General features: G+C 42.5%; 1 protein-coding gene across 1 annotated transcript in view; it reads left to right on the top strand.

The window, feature by feature from the left end:
• Positions 1-18,321, top strand: part of CFAP47 (cilia and flagella associated protein 47) — a 2,858,849-nt gene that overhangs the window by 50,903 nt on the left and 2,789,625 nt on the right. Inside the window, exons 4-5 of the mRNA XM_078657910.1 lie at positions 1,137-1,275; positions 7,159-7,384. Of these exons, the coding sequence (XP_078514036.1) occupies positions 1,137-1,275; positions 7,159-7,384 (365 nt within the window). The remainder of the gene's footprint in view (positions 1-1,136; positions 1,276-7,158; positions 7,385-18,321) is intronic.

The following is an 18,321-nucleotide window of genomic DNA, read 5'->3' as shown; positions in this document are numbered from 1 at the left end:
CTGTGTGTAGGTCTAGCCCATTGTCTGACTCTTTCAGAGATGTTGACCTTTGGAAGCTCATGACCCTGCCCGTGACCGTTCCTTCATCTGCCTCTTTGTTTGTGCTTGGTGCGCCCCCTCTTCCTTTTTTTATCTTCCCCTGGAGTTTTTCTTCACAGCCTCGAAGCTTCCCTGATCTCATGGTCTGTTTGCTAAGGAGAGGCTCTTGACTGTCTCTTAGTTGTTGAATGAGGATTCCTGGTTGTCTCTTAATTAGTCCGGAGGCCCCCCTGAACAATGTATTTCCTGATTAAGCTGGAGGTCTTCGTAACGCCCTGTAGAGATCCTCTTTTATTTGTATTTTTATTTGTATTTGATATGTCCTTTGGGAGGGCAAGGGCTCAGGACCTCCGCACAATGCTCCTCGGACCCACCTCCTTCCCTGCTTTTGAAGCTCTTGCGATTTGATGGCCTGCTTGTTGGCTCCCTTGTAGGCTGCACCCCCCCCGCAGGTCACACTCTGTGCTACAAACACCCCCTGCCGACTCGCACACCTCTCCGTGGGAAGGGGTCGACACCGGTGTCCTTTTGGTGTCCTTTTGGGTGCAGGAGATGCAGGCTTCTTTAGGCAGGCAGGCAGGCAGATTCAGAGGGGTCGGTTGGCAGATCATTGTGGCTAAAAATGATTGGATGGGGTGGGTCCTTGGGATTGCTTGTGAAGACAGCTCAGCCTAGCTAGTTTTGGCTCGAGGGTCCAAAAGGACCATCTAGCTCAGTCAGAGTTGGGCATTTCGGTCGAGCAAGGCTCGAGTCTAGGTGTCTCGCCCACCCCGAACTGAAACTTCTCACGTCTTACTGAAGGATGTCTTACAAACTATTTTCATAGCTTTTAAAAATACTACATACATTCAGTGATCAAATTTTGCTAAAATTGTTGAATAAAGCAATGGAATTTTTTCTAATACTCTAATTTCCAAATGATACCTCTGTGGAAATTGCAATGTGTAACTGTCTAGCTCATATGGCAATGTTAAGCATTTTCCTGTGCAGGCCTGAGAGGCGTGAGAAATATTGATAGCTATCTTAATCTTAATCTGTTTTGTTTAATACTAAATTAATTATTTTACTTTATAACATCTTATAATTGTATTATCCAGGTGCCTTCAAGATAATATATAGTGGAGATGTACCTATTAATATTCTGCCAAGTAGTGGAACGGTGTTACCCAAAACAATGCAATTGATTAACATCGATCTCTGCACGGATCTGCCAAGAGTTGTTGACGAAATAGCAATGTAAGTGAACACAGCATAGACCTTGAGTAAGAGTTGTTTGCCTTTTGTATATTTTGTCCTACTGTCTGAAATTGGCATCCTCATCTTGAATTATCATGCCAAATCTAAAGTGTAAATCGGTATAAAATCTTGTTTTATTCAGGATCATATATGCATTTTTTCTTTAATCCGCTCCTCAAAGTCCACAATTAAGTTGTCGGCATTACATTTTATGCAATCAGAGTGGAGCCTTTGTAATTTTGTTTGAGTTTGAAGTGTCTTTTTGATGTGATTTTGCTGAAGTGTCAAATGTATGGGTTTGTTGTGGCTGCCAACATAGAAGATCCAAATTTGTTGTTGAGAATTTATTTAGTAATTTGTCAATGTTTTAGATTTTCCTTCAAATATTTTTCTGGGGGCTGCAGCAGGCCTCTATCACACTTTCCAGGAAGATTCCACATAATTTTAATTTGTAGAATTTTGATATATATATACCCGACAAGTTACTACCTCCCCTTTTTAACAAATCAATCTGTCTTCAAGAGCTCTGCAAGGGACAGGACTAACTACAGCTAGTAAAAGTGAAAAATATATCATTTGTTCCTTCCCTGCAGGGGCATTTTGAATCTTACTCTGTATAAGAAATTATGAGTAGGGCAAAATCAGTTGTCTTGCTCCTCTCATCACGACAGATTAATCCCCTACCCTACCCATGCCTTTCGGCTGATGTCTTAATGATTAAAAAGACTAGGGGTAAGGCTTAACCTCAAGAAATCATGCAAAGCCTTCTAGTGGTAGGAGTTCGACACCACCCATTGTCGTTAGGGGAGGGTTTGGTCAACAGGTACACTGGTCTGCTATTTCAAAGCAAAATACAGAAACCAGTGTCTTTTGTCTGTGATGCTGATTTCTTAACTTCTGATGAGGATATTTTAGATTTGGTACTTGTACGGGCCTAGAGTGACATAGATGTTGGTTCAGGCTCAGTCCAGGTTTTCTTTTCAGCTACTCTTTATTTAATGTGCATTGTGGCACATGTTATTGTCAGCATTTCTTTCCTTGTGAATCTCCATCACTCACATTTTGCCCATTTACGTCCCCATTAACCAACTCCTGCCTCCCCATTTTTTTTTGCAGTTTTATACAGTGCAAAGTCAACCCGAAGGTATTGGAGCGCTTTACATGAGCATCAGTTACGTTACACAAGGATGCATTCATTTTTTTCCCGTAGGTACGGAGAGATTCAGCAATTTGCCCAAAATCACAGGATGTTGAGTCGACGCCGAGACTCGAACCTGATTCCCCCCAGTTCCAAAGTCGGAAGCTCTGACCGTTACACTACATCCATGTTATCTGTGATCCTACTACAAAAGTAAACTTGTTCCACTTCTTTCAAGAAGAAAACTTGACAGGAACGATCAACTTTTTGGAAAGCAGATGTGCCGACTGGCTAGAGCTGCTGACTTTGGAATCTGGGGAACCAGGTTCAAATCCTGGCCTCAACTCAACATCCTGTTATTCTGGGCAAATCACTAACGCATTTATTTTGTAAAGCAGAGGGCGAGTAACATAGTCTGATTCTGTTGCGCAGCGCTTTTATGCCTGTGGTATTAGCCCATGCTGGAATAAACTACAAACAACAAAAGAGAAGGTTGCTCTTAGGTGTAGAATCTTCCAAGATGGGTCGATATCAAGCATTCAAAATGTGGGTGACATTATGAACAGGACCATATAGAGGGGGTGGGGTGTTTGAGAGACACAAAGCTGTGTATGAATGAAACATTTTTATGGTAGTCTGAAATGGTTGCTGTTACTGATCAGAGGTTAGTCAAAAGAAAATGCTGGCTGAATTAGGAGAGGCATCAGGTAAGTCTGTGGGATGGAAAGCAAACCAAGTATGAACAAGTCATAGAGAGTTTTTAACTGGCCCCTCTGCAGGGTCACCCCAGATTTTTGCTTTCCTCTACCTTCCTTTGCTGAACCAGTTTTTCTTCTTGGCTGGTAGGACTCTGTGCACTTTTCCCCTGCTAACCAATGGTATAGTGCTTGTGCTGTTTCTTGGAAACATGATAAAATGGGCCAGTACCTGATTGGTACATTTCATTTACTTATAAGTCCCTAGTAAATGGTACTAGTCGGCTGCAGCACTCATCGTGCACCCACTACTGTAGCCTTTTAAAACATTTCTCAGGTCTGTCACTGCAGCCTTAGTGCAGTTTTAAAATGTCGATTCAGCCTGCCAAAATAAAGCTTTTGCCAGGCCTAAACCTTGCTTTTTAAAACTTATATGTCACCCTTAAGGTATGTTCTAAACGCTCGTATGCCAGGGTGTGTGGTATCTATAACATGGGACATGTGGTTTTAAGTTTTACATGCCCTGGCAGAGGAAAACTATTAAAGTTGTTTTTCACTGCTAAGGGGCTGTCTCCCCTATATAGTAACACTAGTGATAACTTCAGTTTGGGACCAGAGAAAGAAATGCTGTTTACACTCAAATTCATTTTAAATCCTCTTTAAGGTTAAGTCGGATTTTAAGTTACTATTCTGAAAATGCCACATTTAAAAATTGGTCTTTTTTTGTCTTAAACTAAATGTGCTTTTCTGCCTCTGTCCAGGGTCACATGCCTGTGAATGGCTCTCTTGTAGTGGTTTGTGTATTGCTTCTATACATAGAGACAAAAGAGGCCTGGGTGCTAGGGGAGAGGGCCTTCCTGGCAGGATGGCTGGGGGGAGGAACCCTGTCTTTATTGTACTTTAAAGGACCCTGACTGTAGCACACACAAAGGACAAAGGAACCGGACACCAGGCATGCCCTTGTCACACTAGACAGTTTTGAGGCAAACCTCAGTTTTGGGTGTAGATCAGGTAATTACCCCACACAAAGACTGCCACCAGGCATTTAAAGTGGCACCTTCAGAACCTCTCATCAGATCACTCCTGGACCTGTGGAAGATTCAGAAGATGGACTCCCCTGCTGTTTTAAGAAGGAAGATTGGACCTACTTGCTTTGAACCCTGGCTCCCCAAAAGTGAATCCAAGTGTCTGTTGTCTGACGTCTTGTTTGAGCTACAGGAACACAACTCACTTCCAGAAGCCTCCCTCCAACTGCCCAGCTGACAACATTACCTGGACTTGCCTGAACCCTGCTGTTTTGGTCTCTGGAGTGCCCTCCCAGGTCTTGGACTTCTGGCTGGAATCAGAGTTTACTACTCTTGAAAAAAAAGATGGGGACACAGACGTTTTGGGCTCCTCCCAAACTGTTGAACTGGCCTCTTTGTGTAGGCATTAGACCACCTGCGATGACTGCCACAACGAAGCTCCAGTGGGACCTTCTCTTCATGCCAACAGCAACAGTCAGAGACGACCACAACATGAAGCTCCCTTGAGACCTGCTCTTCGCACTGACAGAACCATCCTGTGTCGACTGCCAAGAATCACCAGCGTTGGCTGACACTGCGCTACTGCAGCAACTGTTTGTGATGCCCAAACCGTAACTTGCACCAGCATTCACATCCTCGCTGCCTGCGCCAATGGCACTCTTCAGGCACTTTTGAGAAGATAACTCTTCAGCTGGACAAATGTGGTCCCTGTATTTGCCCCACGCTCCTTTGCAGCTAGTGTAACGTGTACCCTTTCCCTGGTGCAGCATGACCAGTTAACTACGAATTGAGCTTTGTACATTTTGACTCTATTTTCACCTGAAACCTTCGAAACTCATATCTCCGGTTCAAGTGATTGGATTTGTATTGCTTTGGTGGAACTTTATTTATAAAAAATGACTCCGTTTTTCTAAATTGGTTTGGGATTTTTCTTGTATTGTGTTTTCAGTTTATTACTGTTTGAGTACTGCATAAATAATTTACATTTTGCCTCTAAGTTAAGCCTGAGTGCTTTTGTGCCAAGCTACTAGAGGATTGAGTACAGATTAATTTAGTGACTTTAGTTGTTCACCCTGACAAAGATTGTGTTTACATTTTGAGTGGGTTTATGCACCCCTCACAACTAATATCTTAATTTCTTTTAAAAAGAGACAAATAGAATAAATCAGTGTAAGCACAAAATGGGCTGGTCTGTGGCAGGACAAACAGGCAAGTTGATGTTGATATTGTTAGAATAGTTTTTTTTTCTTCAGTGAGTTTTAAAGAGTATTCTACAGTGCACTGAATATAGTACGCTTAATCTAGATTTAACTCTGTTGCTTTATTATCCTCAAATTCTCATCTTCAACCAGTTGTGCTACCTACAGACTGCAGTTCTGTTTACCACTTTTCAGCTAGATCCATTTCTGTGGGTTTGTGTGGAATCTCTTTTACCATTTTCCCTCGAATTCCGTTTTTAATCGCATATATATGAAATTCCAGTTAGTTCACATACTTGACCTGGATTCCTTTGGACTTGTATTTACCCCTGATGTTCAGTGGTAAAATATTGCTACCCGAAGGTCCTCCTGTAGCCAAAAGGGTCTTGATTTATACTGTTTAAATAGTTCAAGAGGAAGAGTATGGGGAGAAAGAAGGCTTTTATGAATTGACCATAAGTAGAAGGAGCATTTGGGTATTTTTTTCATAGAGTTCTCTTTGAGGAAATGTTCTTATTACTTTCTGGTGATAGGCTATCTTTTACTGAATGCCTGTACCAGATAACTTCTGCTTTATGCCTTTTTAAAGTTATTGCTCATAGTGATTACAAAGAATCATTTGAACCAACAAGCCAACTAATTGGCCCTTTACCTCAACTTTGAAACCTAATTCTATAAGGTTTACTAGTGTCAACAGGACATAAAGTTTTGTCAGTTACTGCTTCACATTTCTTTTAACCAACCCAGACCACAAGGAAACGATAATTATCACTGTTCTGACTATCCACCAGCCCATGCCATTGTTACCTCATCAGACCCCTCCATGCAATAACGTTTAGAGGCTTTACCTCTGGGTTAGGGGAGTCTGTCTAGCTGGGGGATCACTGATAAAGGGACACTGATGGCCAAGTACATCCAATTTATTTTGATCATCATTTTAATTCTCACAGACCACACTCTTATGCTAGACTGGAATTTGGACCGGTGTGGTCAATAGAGGTGCATACGGTCTCACTTAGCCCCATCTCTTCTGCACAGGAGTTCTGTTTCCTATTCTCCGCTGTGATTACTACACCTCTAATCTCCCGTCTCATAGGTCGCGACAGCTGGCACAGGTCACACAAACCGCCCAAACTTTTCGAAAGTCGATGCAGCTTTCACATAACAGCTCGACCTATCTGAGCCCTGGCAATATTTTGCTAACCATGACTTTTTAACCAAATCCACAGCCAACTATCACTCTTTTGAGACCATTTTCAGTCCTGTTCAGAATCGCTTCCTACTTCGCCTGACAACATGGCAGGCTCTTGGGCAATGAGTCCAGGGCAGCCCTGCCACCTGGTGCTGACGTTGGGGATGGTGCTGTGTTTAGAAGTAACACAGGTTTAAAGAGCACCTGCTGCAGAGTTCTTTGTGTGTCCAGCAGTTTTCAGACAACAATAAATATGTCAAGGTGATTAATGTTCCTTCTGAAGAGCGATCTTTGTCCAGTGGCAGTTTCTCCTCATAATAAAGCGCAAACATAGATTGTCGCCCTGGGCGCCACCAGCTCTAAAGCTGTAGGCCACTTTATCGGGAGCTAAAAAATACAACTAGACATCCGAGGAATCCTGCATAATGTTTTTAAAGTAATCAGGGTTTGGATTTTTAAAAAGATTTCATAATACAATATGCAATGCAGTGTATGTCATTAGATAGTAATAATATTAATTTAATAAATTAAATTTCGTCTGTGGATGAAGCTGCATCTTGTGAGTTTTTAAGCAAAATTGATTTAAATTGGCGACAAAAAAAACTTTTATGATCTTGCTTTCATTTTTTTCCAGAGTGAAATTACAAGGGCGTGAAGAAAAAGATTTGTCGATCAAGTGCAAAGTGGTTGAGCAAATTCTGGAACTACACGACATGTCCGGCGAAACCTTGGACTGTGTTGATTTTGGGTCTGCCTATTTTGGAACATCAAAGACCGAGCAAGCTGTACTATACAATAAGAGCCCAGAGCTCTTGGACTGGGTGGCTATTCTGGATGATGTTACCCCCGGGGTTGAGCTAGTAAGGAAATCATGCTTTCTTATCTGAAATCTAGAATTTGACGCTGTTCTTAGCTTTCCTCTTTTTTGTGGGCTTTATTTTTTCTAGTCCAAAGACTGCACCTTCTTTCACTTAGTAAAGTTAAGAATTATTTTTGTTTCTTTGCTGTTTTTTTTCTTTAGTTTAACAAAATGCTACTTTTTTCTTTATTATTTATTCGCCTTTTGTACAAGTCACTGGTGTATCTATAACTAAATGAACAAGAGGCGGAGGCAGAGGCTCTCAAAGTCAGACACATGGATGGAGCTCAAAAAGGTGCAGGGGTTTCCCCGCTACAACCTCATAAATGTAATAAAAAAAGATAGACAAGGTTTGAGGTCTAAGAGAATATGCAGTACATTCCGTTAGGGTTTTTTGTTAGAAAAAAATATTTTTATATTGGTTTCCAGATTGTTTTTTGGAAGCGAATAAAAAAATTATTTTCTAACAAAGAACCCTAAGGGCATTTACTGCCCCATCTCTTAGACCTCAAATCTTGCCTGTTTTTGACTGGTGTCTTCATGGAGATTTTCACACCTTGAGCCTTCCTTTCCATGTCTCATTTACTTTTATAGCTGAGACATTGGGAGTTAAAATGAGTCTTTGATTTTTGAATTACATTTTAACTTCACCGTATATGGCAGGGCAACAGAGTAACCACTCTCTCCTTTACTGAACCCTTTTAAATACCATCTTGTGGTATGAGGCACCGCAATGTTACTCTGCGATAGAAAATATTACCTAAGTTTCAACGTGAATTCTCCACGTGTTGGTGAGATATGTTTTATTTGCAGCTACATTGAAGTAACTTAAGTAATGCAGACGTCGTTTATTTTATTGGCACAATGTAATGACAATTTACCTTTGTATAAAGGTAAGCTTTAACGGGCACATGCATCAATGTAGGCTTTTGCGATTCCTTAATTGCGATTATTAAGGAATCACAATAAATGAATTGCAAAAGCCTATGCATGTAGGAATTGCTATAAAATTAGCGATTCCCAAACACTCCTTAATTGCGACTCGCAAATTGCGAGTCACAATTAAGGAATGCCTTCAGACCTATAGGAAAGAATGGGAAATTGCATCCGCAATTTGCGAGTACCCAATAGGTAGTCGCAAATTGCGCATGCAATTTCAAGGGTGTAAGGGTGTCAAAAGGACACCCTGTTGCACCCCTGAAATTGCTCTGTGCACATGTTGCACACACACATGCCCGAAGGACCTGTGTGTGTGTAACCTACAACTTTGAAAAATGCACTTTACTGCATTTTTCAAAGTTTTTGCAAATTACCATCACGTTCAAATGGATGGTAATTTGCGTCCCTTATTAGCGAAATCGCTATTTGCGATTTCATCATGGATTGCATTTAATGGATCTCAATTTGCAATTCCTTTAATGCAATCTCAATTTAAGAAATCACAATAAATTGCGATTTCTTAAATTGTGAGAGCCTAACGGTGTGATGCATTGCAGAAGCCCTTTTTGTATGCGCAAACGGACGATTTTTGCAAATCGCACCGTTTGCGCTCGCAAAAAAAGGTTGATGATGTGCCTGTAAGTCTGTAAATGATTCCCCAAAGAATCAAGTAAGAATAGCCTTTTTGTCTTAACTGCAGTTGGATTTATGTGTCCCAACTGTTGAGATATGAAAAACTAGTAAATGTTACAAATTACTTCCCACTCCTAAAAAATGTCATTTTCCCACTGAATTGAAATGGCTCATTCTTACATTTCTTAGGGGCACATACATCAAGCTATGTTGCGATCGCAAAATGGCCTTTTCTAATGTATGCCTGTTTTTTTAATTCTCAATGCAGGTAATTGCAATTTTTTGTGATTCCCTAAATTGCAAATGCAAATAGGGAATCGCAATTTGCGATTACTAAATGCACATTCAAGAAGCCTTTCCTAAATGCGAACTGTGCATTTAGGAAACACTAATTAACATCAACTTCAAGTTGATGTTAACTATGTGCATACTTTGAAAAATGCACAAAACTGCATTTTTCAGTGTCAAGTGGCGCACACTTGCCCCTATGCCTTACATATACACCTTTTTTTGTTAGGGGCACATCAGGGGGGCTTTAGGCCCCTTGGCACCCTTGCCTGTGCATTACCTAATTTGCGATTGCCAAGTAGGTAATCGCAATTCAGGTAATGCAAGACCACTCTCACCTATGGGCCTTGAGGCCCTTAGGAACGAATGGAGTCGCAATGACAAATCCCTAATTGTGTTTGTGATTCTTAAGAAATCGCAATAAGATCATTGCTATTTTCGGTCTGTTTTGTTGCATTGCATTTTGCGATTACCAAATAGCGATTTCTAAAAAATCGCTAATTGGTAATCGCAAAATGATACTTTCATGGGTGTGGCCCTAAGATCTTTACCTGCCCCCTTTTTTTTTTGTCCTCATTTGCCTTGCCCTCCTCTTAATAAGCCGCCAACCACCATGCGTGTCTTGCTCCGAGGTACGAGATGTTTACTGTTGCCCACTCTGTGACACGATTTCTGAGGATTGGCAGTAGATGGATCTTAAGAGGTATAGGGAATGAACAGGAGCAGGCCTGCACTTACCATCTTGGTATTAATAACCTGTAGGACCGACCATGGTACTGAGGACCTGGTCCTTGGAGTAAAAATGGCATAATCATAGGACCGGGGGAGAAAAAACAAAAAACCCCGGCAACTATTTCCACTGAACCAAAAGGTCCCAAAAAGCCAAGTTGCGATTACTGCAGGATCTAGCCATATCCATCTTAGAAGTTTCGTACATAGATGACAACCAGTTTGCGTGTAAGGGTGCCGTATTTTCTGCCCAAACTTTGCATATCTGTCTCCTGGCAAGCAAAACTGCGTAAAACAAGAGAGACCTTGCGTGACCGGTTATACTAGCATCCCAGCCAAATATAATAAGAGGTAGTGTGATGGACACAGATATGTTTAAGATAGAATCTAGGGTTACTTTCACTTCCTCCCAGAACTGGACTATGTAAGGGCAGTCCTTGAACATATGGACATCCGAGGCCTCGATGTAGATGCACTTATTGCATTTCTTGCCTGGGATTAATTTAGACAGTTTCAAGGGTGAGAGGTAGGCTCGATGTATCGTAAAAAAATTATTACCTCTCAGCCACGCTGGTTTAACTGTTTTGTATAAGAGGATAAAAGATCTTTTCCAAGTTTCTGTACTTTGGGCACCTAACTCTTCCCTCCACAATTCCTCTGGGAGAGTAAACTCTCCATCAGACTCCTCTAGCAAACTCCAGTACCACTGCGTCACCTCTTTGCCCCTCCCTTGTTGTTCCACCAACTGTTGTTCCATGGTACTAATCTTCCCAAATGTTACCCCTGTCCTACCCAGAGCTTTGACCCAACTGTCTAATTGTAGAAACTTAAATCTAGAGAACCCAGGACCCAACTGTTCCCGTAGCTCCTCCCAAGACCTCAAAGACTTTCCTGCCAACAATTCTCCCCATCTTGTTATTCCTCCATCCCTCACCAGAATTGCTAGTCTGTCTTTCAGACATAGCGGCAAGCCTGGGGAGTCCCAGATAGGTGCATAGTTTGAGAAATACGGCAGACCTCGTCTTTTCCTTATCTGTAGCCAGGCTTTTGCCTGGGACATAAGGATTTTTAACTTGACTTTTTAAAAGTATTTTTGGTCCCCAAATTTAAACAAATATCCGTCGGTTGGTAATGTAGAACCGACCAGCATGGCTTTAAACATTGCCCCAGGGGAGGAGCCTAGCTCGCGGCCGTAATGGTCGCCCTTTAGCTCGGTTCCCGCAGCCCTCCATCCTGACTGCCTATCCTCTCTTTTATCCTGTCCCGGGACGGCGCATTTTCGGGGAATTGGAAACATAACGGCTTGTTTGTCCTTACCATCTGACCCCGGGGTCTCGGCGTGCAGTGGCTCCGGAGTTGTGACCTCCGAGAGATCGGGGCCTCTGCGAGACTTGGACCGGGACCTTGACGGTGGGATCCAACGGCTCTCGGCCCCGGCCGAGAGCGAGAACCAGTGTTGGGAGCCGATGTGCGAAGATCCCGGCGATCCTGACCCGGTCCTGCACTGGTGGCCGCGTGGCCGACGCGGGTAAGAAGCCCGGGACCTGATTCTGAGAGGGGGTCTCCCCCCGCCGCTGCTTTGTCCGGCGGCCCTGGTCCTCGGGGCCCGGACTCCGCTTGTTTGGGGCACCGGTGCTGGTGCTGGCGGAGACCCATTTTGGGCGGACATCCTTTTGGCATCGAGGCCGCCCTTGCTGGGACCCCCGGCGCTTGTAAAGTCCTACATTTGAGAACTGTTATTTCCGGGGGTCCTCGTGGGCGGCGATTGGGCTGATTCACGAAATGGCGGCCGGCCCTCTGGAACGAGAGTCACCCTGTGGCGGCGGGCCCGAGTTGCCTGATTGTGTGGGGATCGGATCTGGTGGGCGTGAGCCGACAGTCAGAGATATCCTGGAAGCCCTGAGATCCCTGCACGCTTCCCTGGCCCTGGGCGTCTCGGTGGGTCCGCCACGATCCGCCGCCATTTTGGGCGGCCGTTTCTTCTTGTCGCCCTCTTGTTTCGATGACTTCATTGCCTCACCCCCCTCGATTGACCTGAGTGTCTCCACCACTGATCGAGGATCGTGTAGTGTGCTGGTGACTTTGGGGCGCCCTGCCTTTCAAGGTTCGGACCCCGGGGATTCGGATGCTGTACTGCGACCCTGTTCGACATTGTTGCCTGAAACTATGGGTGGACTTCCTCCTGTCCCTGCTTCGATGACTTTGCCTGTGACTATAATTGGGACCACCTCGCCCTCTCCAGTGGCGCATCTGAACTCCTGTTTTTCATGGCTCGTGCTTCGATTGTTGATGCATCGGTATTTTCAGTTTGGACTACTGCTCACTTGTGGATCTATCTACACCCCACGTAGCTATGCTAGTCACCATTCCACTCGATTATATGCTGCTTTCGTATTTAGTATGTGGTTGTACATTGCCATGTGGTGGGTGGGGTTTGTCGCTCGGAAGGGTTGGGGGTGAAATGTACGACTTCTGCTTGATTCCCGGTATGCGATTTCGTTGCACAATTGTTTCTGATCGTAGGAGGGTGGGAGGTCCCCTTCTCCTAATATTTTGTGGCGCGTGATGGGATGTCGTCCTGGTCTGTTTTTGATTGTATTTGTCGGGTTGGGCGGAGGGCTGCGGCCTACCGTTTGTATTATAGTTATTCTGCTCCTCCCTCCTGTTTTCTTTTCTCCGCTTTTGTGGCCTTTTTGTCTCGTTTTTCTTTCTTTCTTCTCGCTATATTTCGGGTTCTGGTTTAGGGCGACAGGCACGCTGTTTGAAGGGTAGGCCATAGCCTTCTACAGGGGTGCAGGGTGGGACGGGTGGGTTGGGTTCTGTTTTTTGTTTGTCTTCTGGTTCTATGGCCCTTTTGTATCTCTTTTTCGTGAGGCCGCGTCTGTCCCGACCTCCTATGGTGTGTTTCGGGTGGGGGTATGGCATCGTTACTTCTCCTGCTATATTTCGGCTGTCTTTCTTCCCGATTGCCATGCCCCGCTTGGGCCGCTAATCCTTTTGTCTTCTGTCCTCCCGCCACGGGGGGCCGTGTCGGCGTGTCTTTTACCTTTCTTTTTTCATATTTCCTGATTTCCTTTTTATTGTTCTGTTTTTCTTCCCTCCATTTTCCTTTCCCTTCCTCTTCCCCCCTCCCTACCTAGTCCCCCCCCCCCTTTTTCCTTCCTGCGTCCCAGAGGGTACTATGACGGGCGGGTTTTAATGCATTGTCTTCCGATCCCTCTGTTCTGGCTTGGTAGTGTCTCGGGTGGCGGGCGTGTTACGATGATAATGCTCAGGGGCTGACTGTATCTCACATATCCTGATTTCTTTTTTTTTAATTTTTTTTATTTTTTATTGTTTTTGGCAGAGGTAAAAACATACAAGGATAAAACAAGGCATAGAATACAAAAGAAATCTTTACAAATATAGTCATTATACGGTTTAAATCCAGTTGTCAATGGGGGACCATAATTTCCGGCCAAAGGTCTTCTTTTTAAGTCCCTTCAATTTATAAACGGCTTTGTCCATTCTATAAACATTTAACAACTTTCCCAGCCATAGTTCAAATGTTGGTGGGTCTATATCCAGCCATCTAGAGGTGATACAAGATCGGTATATAGACATTCCAATAAACAAAAAGTATTCTTGATCCAGAGATAAATTCCGAGAAGGAAAATAAACACCAAAAATAATAACAGAAGGATGGAGCGTGATCTGCACATGCAACAAATTAGTCAAAAACTTTTCGATCTTATCTATGTATACGACCAATTTAGAGCAGCTATAAAACATATGACTTGAGTCTGCTGCTAGAGTTCCGCAGCGGCTACAATTGATACCTCTTAAAGCTTTCCATTTCGCCAACTTAGCAGGTGTATAATAAAGATCTAGAGTAGACATATAATGTTGACTTTTAAGAGAGCTATTGATTAGTGTCTTATTACTCATCTCGAGAGCTTTTACCAAGTCTATCCCTTCTATACATAAATTTCTCTGCCATTTCTGGGTTTGATGATCGAGGTCGTTCTGCAACCTATTACTCATTAACTGATAGATTGTACCAATGCGATTATTCTTCCTACCGCTCTCTAGGATATCGATAGTCTCCATAGTATCAGTATGTAGCAGTTTTTTTTTTTCTAGAAAGCTACGGATCTGTAAGTATTTAAAGAATTCATTCCTAGAAAGACCAAATGTCTTTTGAAGTTCAGAAAAGGACATAAATATCCCATTTTGATACAATTGCCCCATTAAATGGATCTGTCTCGTATGCCATCGATAAGTTGCAATATCTTGAAAAATTTCAGATAGTGACTTATTACCAAACAAAGGTGTATAAAAATTCAGTTTTGATGTTATACGTAAAGTTTTATTCATTTGCCGCCAAACTAAAAATGCGGCAAGAACCACCTTAAATTTTGTTTTTTTATAGTAGCTGGGTTCAATAACTTTCAGTAAGCACTGCCGAGCATAGAAAAAATAGAGGGTGCCATGGACGGTTCTGTAACATAATCATGAAATAGTAGAACCCTGATTGTTTTAAGAGTAATAGCCCAATAATACATTCTAAAATTCGAAAATCCCAGCCCAGCACATTCTTTCGGAAGAGTACACCATTTTAAAGATCTTCTAGAACGACGGAACCCCCACAAAAACCTGGACAGCATCCTGTCTATTTTATTGAAAAGGGACATTGAGAAAAATAAAGGAATAGTACGAAAAAAATACAAAATTTTTGGAAAGATCATCATCTTAATGACATTGGTTCGTCCGTATAAAGATAAGTGTAAATTATTAAGTCTTTCTAACGTTCTATTAGTGGATATAAGTAAAGGGTCTATATTTAATGCGACAATGTCATCAACCTTAGAAGATAAGATTACACCGAGGTATGTACCAGTAGTATTTAGTGGGATGTCAGTCGGTTTACCAGTTTCAGAATGTATAATCTGAGTTTTTGTGATATTAAGCTTATAACCGGAGACTTTCCCAAACTCTCTAGCAATATCAATGATTATAGGTAACGCAGAGGAGACATCAGAAGTTACAATAGCCACGTCATCTGCGTACGCTAAGACTTTGTGGTCAACTTCAAAAAGTCGGACTGGCGGGATATCCGGTTCCAAAGTTAGTCTATTCAAGTAGGGTTCTAAGTATAGAGCAAATAGAAGCGGGGAACATGGGCAGCCTTGTCTAGTCCCCCTGGTGATTGAAAAGGGTCTCGAGTTGTCAGTACCTAGTCTTATTATACCCTTAGGATTAGAATAGAGTGATCTTATCGCTTGAATAAATTGTAGTGGAAACCCTTTCCATTCTAGCACAGTCCAGAGGAATCCCCAGTCTACTCTGTCAAACGCTTTTTCAGCGTTGAGTAAAATCACCCCAACTGGGGCTTCCTTTGCTTGAGCCCAGTCTAATAGTGTGATGACGCGTTTAACATGATCAGTGGTATCTCTATATCTAATAAAACCATGTTGAATGTGAGAGACTAAACTAGACATTACATGGTTTAATCTGTTTGCAAGAATTTTGGAATAAATCTTACTGTCTGCAGTAATAAGAGAGATGGGGCGATAGGAGCCTAATTCTTTTGAGTCCTTGTTCTTCTTTAAGAAAACAACTATGATAGCGGTAGACCAGGAATCAGGTGGTTTACCTTGAAATGCCGAATTAAAAATCTTTAGCAACTCTGGTTTCAGCATGTGTCTAAATGTCCGATAAAATTCAAGGGGTATCTGGTCGGATCCCATAGCTTTACCTGCCGCAAGACTCAAAATGGCATCTTCGATCTCATCCCAACTTATTGAGCATGTAAATAAATCAGTCTCCTCAGAACACAATGATAGTTGATTAGTACTATGGAGATAGTTTACGGGATTAAGAGTCTTATCAACTTCATTATTAAGGTCATTATACAATGTCTTATAAAAATTGTAGAATGACTCTAAAATTCCTTCCCTGCGTTCATGATAAACACCATTCATATCTGTTACACCTTGTATTTCATTTATAGAAGATTTTTGACGAAGGCGTTGTGCTAGAATTTTGCCGGTGCGCTCACTATATTCATAGCGTTCAGTTTTATATAGCTTAAATTTTGATGCTACTTCGTCGGCAATATGAATCCGTAAGCCAGAGCGTTCAATTACTAGACGTAGTTGAGCATCTTCTATACCTGTGTTATTTTTACATGCGGTTGATAGATCCATCTCGATTGACCTGATCTTATTTAGCCTCTCCTTAAAGTCTGTTTGGATTTTTTTCCTCTTATAGTTTGCAAAACTAATTGTCTCTCCACGTACGATTGATTTAAAAGAATCCCACACAACTTGTGGGGAGGCCGTGTCATTGTTTATTAGAAAATAGTCATTAATAATAGTCGCCATAAATTGAAGGTAATCTTCATCTAGTAACAGATTTCTCTGGAATGACCAGGATCTAATTGAATTTTGATAATCAGTGGGAACCTGAATTTCAGCAATTATAGGATTGTGGTCTGATATGACTTGAGGTAGTATTTCGATACTGATTGTCTCCAAAAACAGAGAAGATACAAAAAAATAATCTAGTCGGGCAAATTTCCGATGGGGAATTGAATAGAAGGTATATCCAGGATCTTTATAATACAATTTGTGCCAGACGTCGGTTAGCCCATTGTTTAGAACCAAATCTCTGAGGGCTCTATAGGTTCTAACTTTACGACCCATATATCTCCTTCCTTGACTGCATTGTGTTGTCCCCCTGATATTTTGCCCCATGCCCCCTTCTTAATGTTGAGGTTGGTTACGGGATGTTGGATGCCTCCGTATTGCAAGTGTGCCTGTCATGCGTCCTCTCCCCTTATTGTAAAATTAAGCCTTATTTACTCCTGTGTTTTAGCCCTTTAGTTTCTGTATTTTTTCTCCCCTATTGTGATTGTGCTGCCTCTGCTTTGTATTGATTGCTTATGTAATATTTGCCTGGTGACTCCTGACTGTTTTGTACACTGCGACCGGCCGGCTTGGTTGTGGGCCTCGATTTGTCTTCTTTTGATGTCAATAAAGGTTTAAAAAAAAAAAAAAAAAAAAACATTGCCCCAGCAGATGTATTTGATGGTGATTTTAAAAGCTTTCTGGAGTGGGACAAGTGAAAGGCCCATGCATATTATTGTAAATCCGGCAAGGCTAGCCTCCCCTTTTCCCTCCTCCTCCTCAACTTCTTCCATGCCACCCTCGCCGATTTATATTTCCAGATGAAGGAATTTATCTCTCTCTGGCACTTATCCAAAGTTTTACCATCAAAGGCCAGGGGCATGGTGTTAAAAATGAATGTAAATTTAGGAAGGATAGACATCTTTATCAGACTCACTCTGCCTAATATGGTTCATGGAAGATTGGACCAAGATTTTAGCAGTTTTCTACACTCATTGTACACTCTCTCTAAGTTAACTTGAGCAATGCCTCCAACATCTTGAACCACCCGGATTCCCAGATATCGCATTGAGTTGGTCACATCCAGCTGTAAATTGGGGATGTTCCATGCCATGATGTCAGTTTTACTAGCATTTATCTCATACCCCGAGATGCAACCAAACTCTTCAGCCCTCTTAATAACCACCGGGAATGATGTCTCCGGGTCTGATGTTAAAATAAGAATGTCATCTGCATAGAGTGCGACCCACCTCTCCCACTCCCCAAATCTGAATGATGGAATATTTTCATCTCCCCTTAAGATTTCTGCAAACAGTTCGATGTACAAATTGAAGAGGAGGGGAGAGAGCGGGCAGCCCTGCCTTGTGCCCCTCGTAATTTTAAAGGAGTCTGTCAATGCACCATTAATTAGCAACCTTGCTGATGGAGCATTATACATGAGGGATACGGTCCGACAAAAATTCTTACCGAAATTAAACTTCTTGAGAACTGCAGCCAGATAGGGCCAATTGACCCTATCAAATGCTTTAGTCGCATCTAGGGTGAGTGTAGCCAATGGAAGAGAGAAGGTCGAAGCAATATCTATTGCCCCCACTAAATCGTACGTCAGGTCAGATAGCTGGCGCCCTTTGATAAATCCCCTCTGATCCCGATGTACGTTTTCCCCTATTACTGACCCCAATCTAGCTGACATAATGGAAGCAAAGATCTTATAATCGCTATTCAATAACGATATCGGGCGATAGGACCCACATAAAGTTGGGCCCTTTCCTGGTTTGGGGATCAGTACTATGGTCGCCTCGCCCCAAGATCTTGGGGGATCTTGCCCCTTCCGTAAGATTTCATTGAAGAGGGCAGTCAGAGTGGGGGCGATGACATCCCCCAAGGCGCGGTATAGTTCACTTGGTAGCCCGTCAGGACCTGCCGCCTTCCCATGTTTGAGTAGCCTAATAGCTTTCCT

This window comes from Lissotriton helveticus, chromosome 8 (genome assembly GCF_964261635.1).
Source record: "Lissotriton helveticus chromosome 8, aLisHel1.1, whole genome shotgun sequence".
NCBI lineage: Eukaryota > Metazoa > Chordata > Amphibia > Caudata > Salamandridae > Lissotriton > Lissotriton helveticus.
The sequence above is the reverse complement of the archived record's forward strand: the minus strand, read 5'-3'. Positions and strand labels throughout refer to the sequence as shown.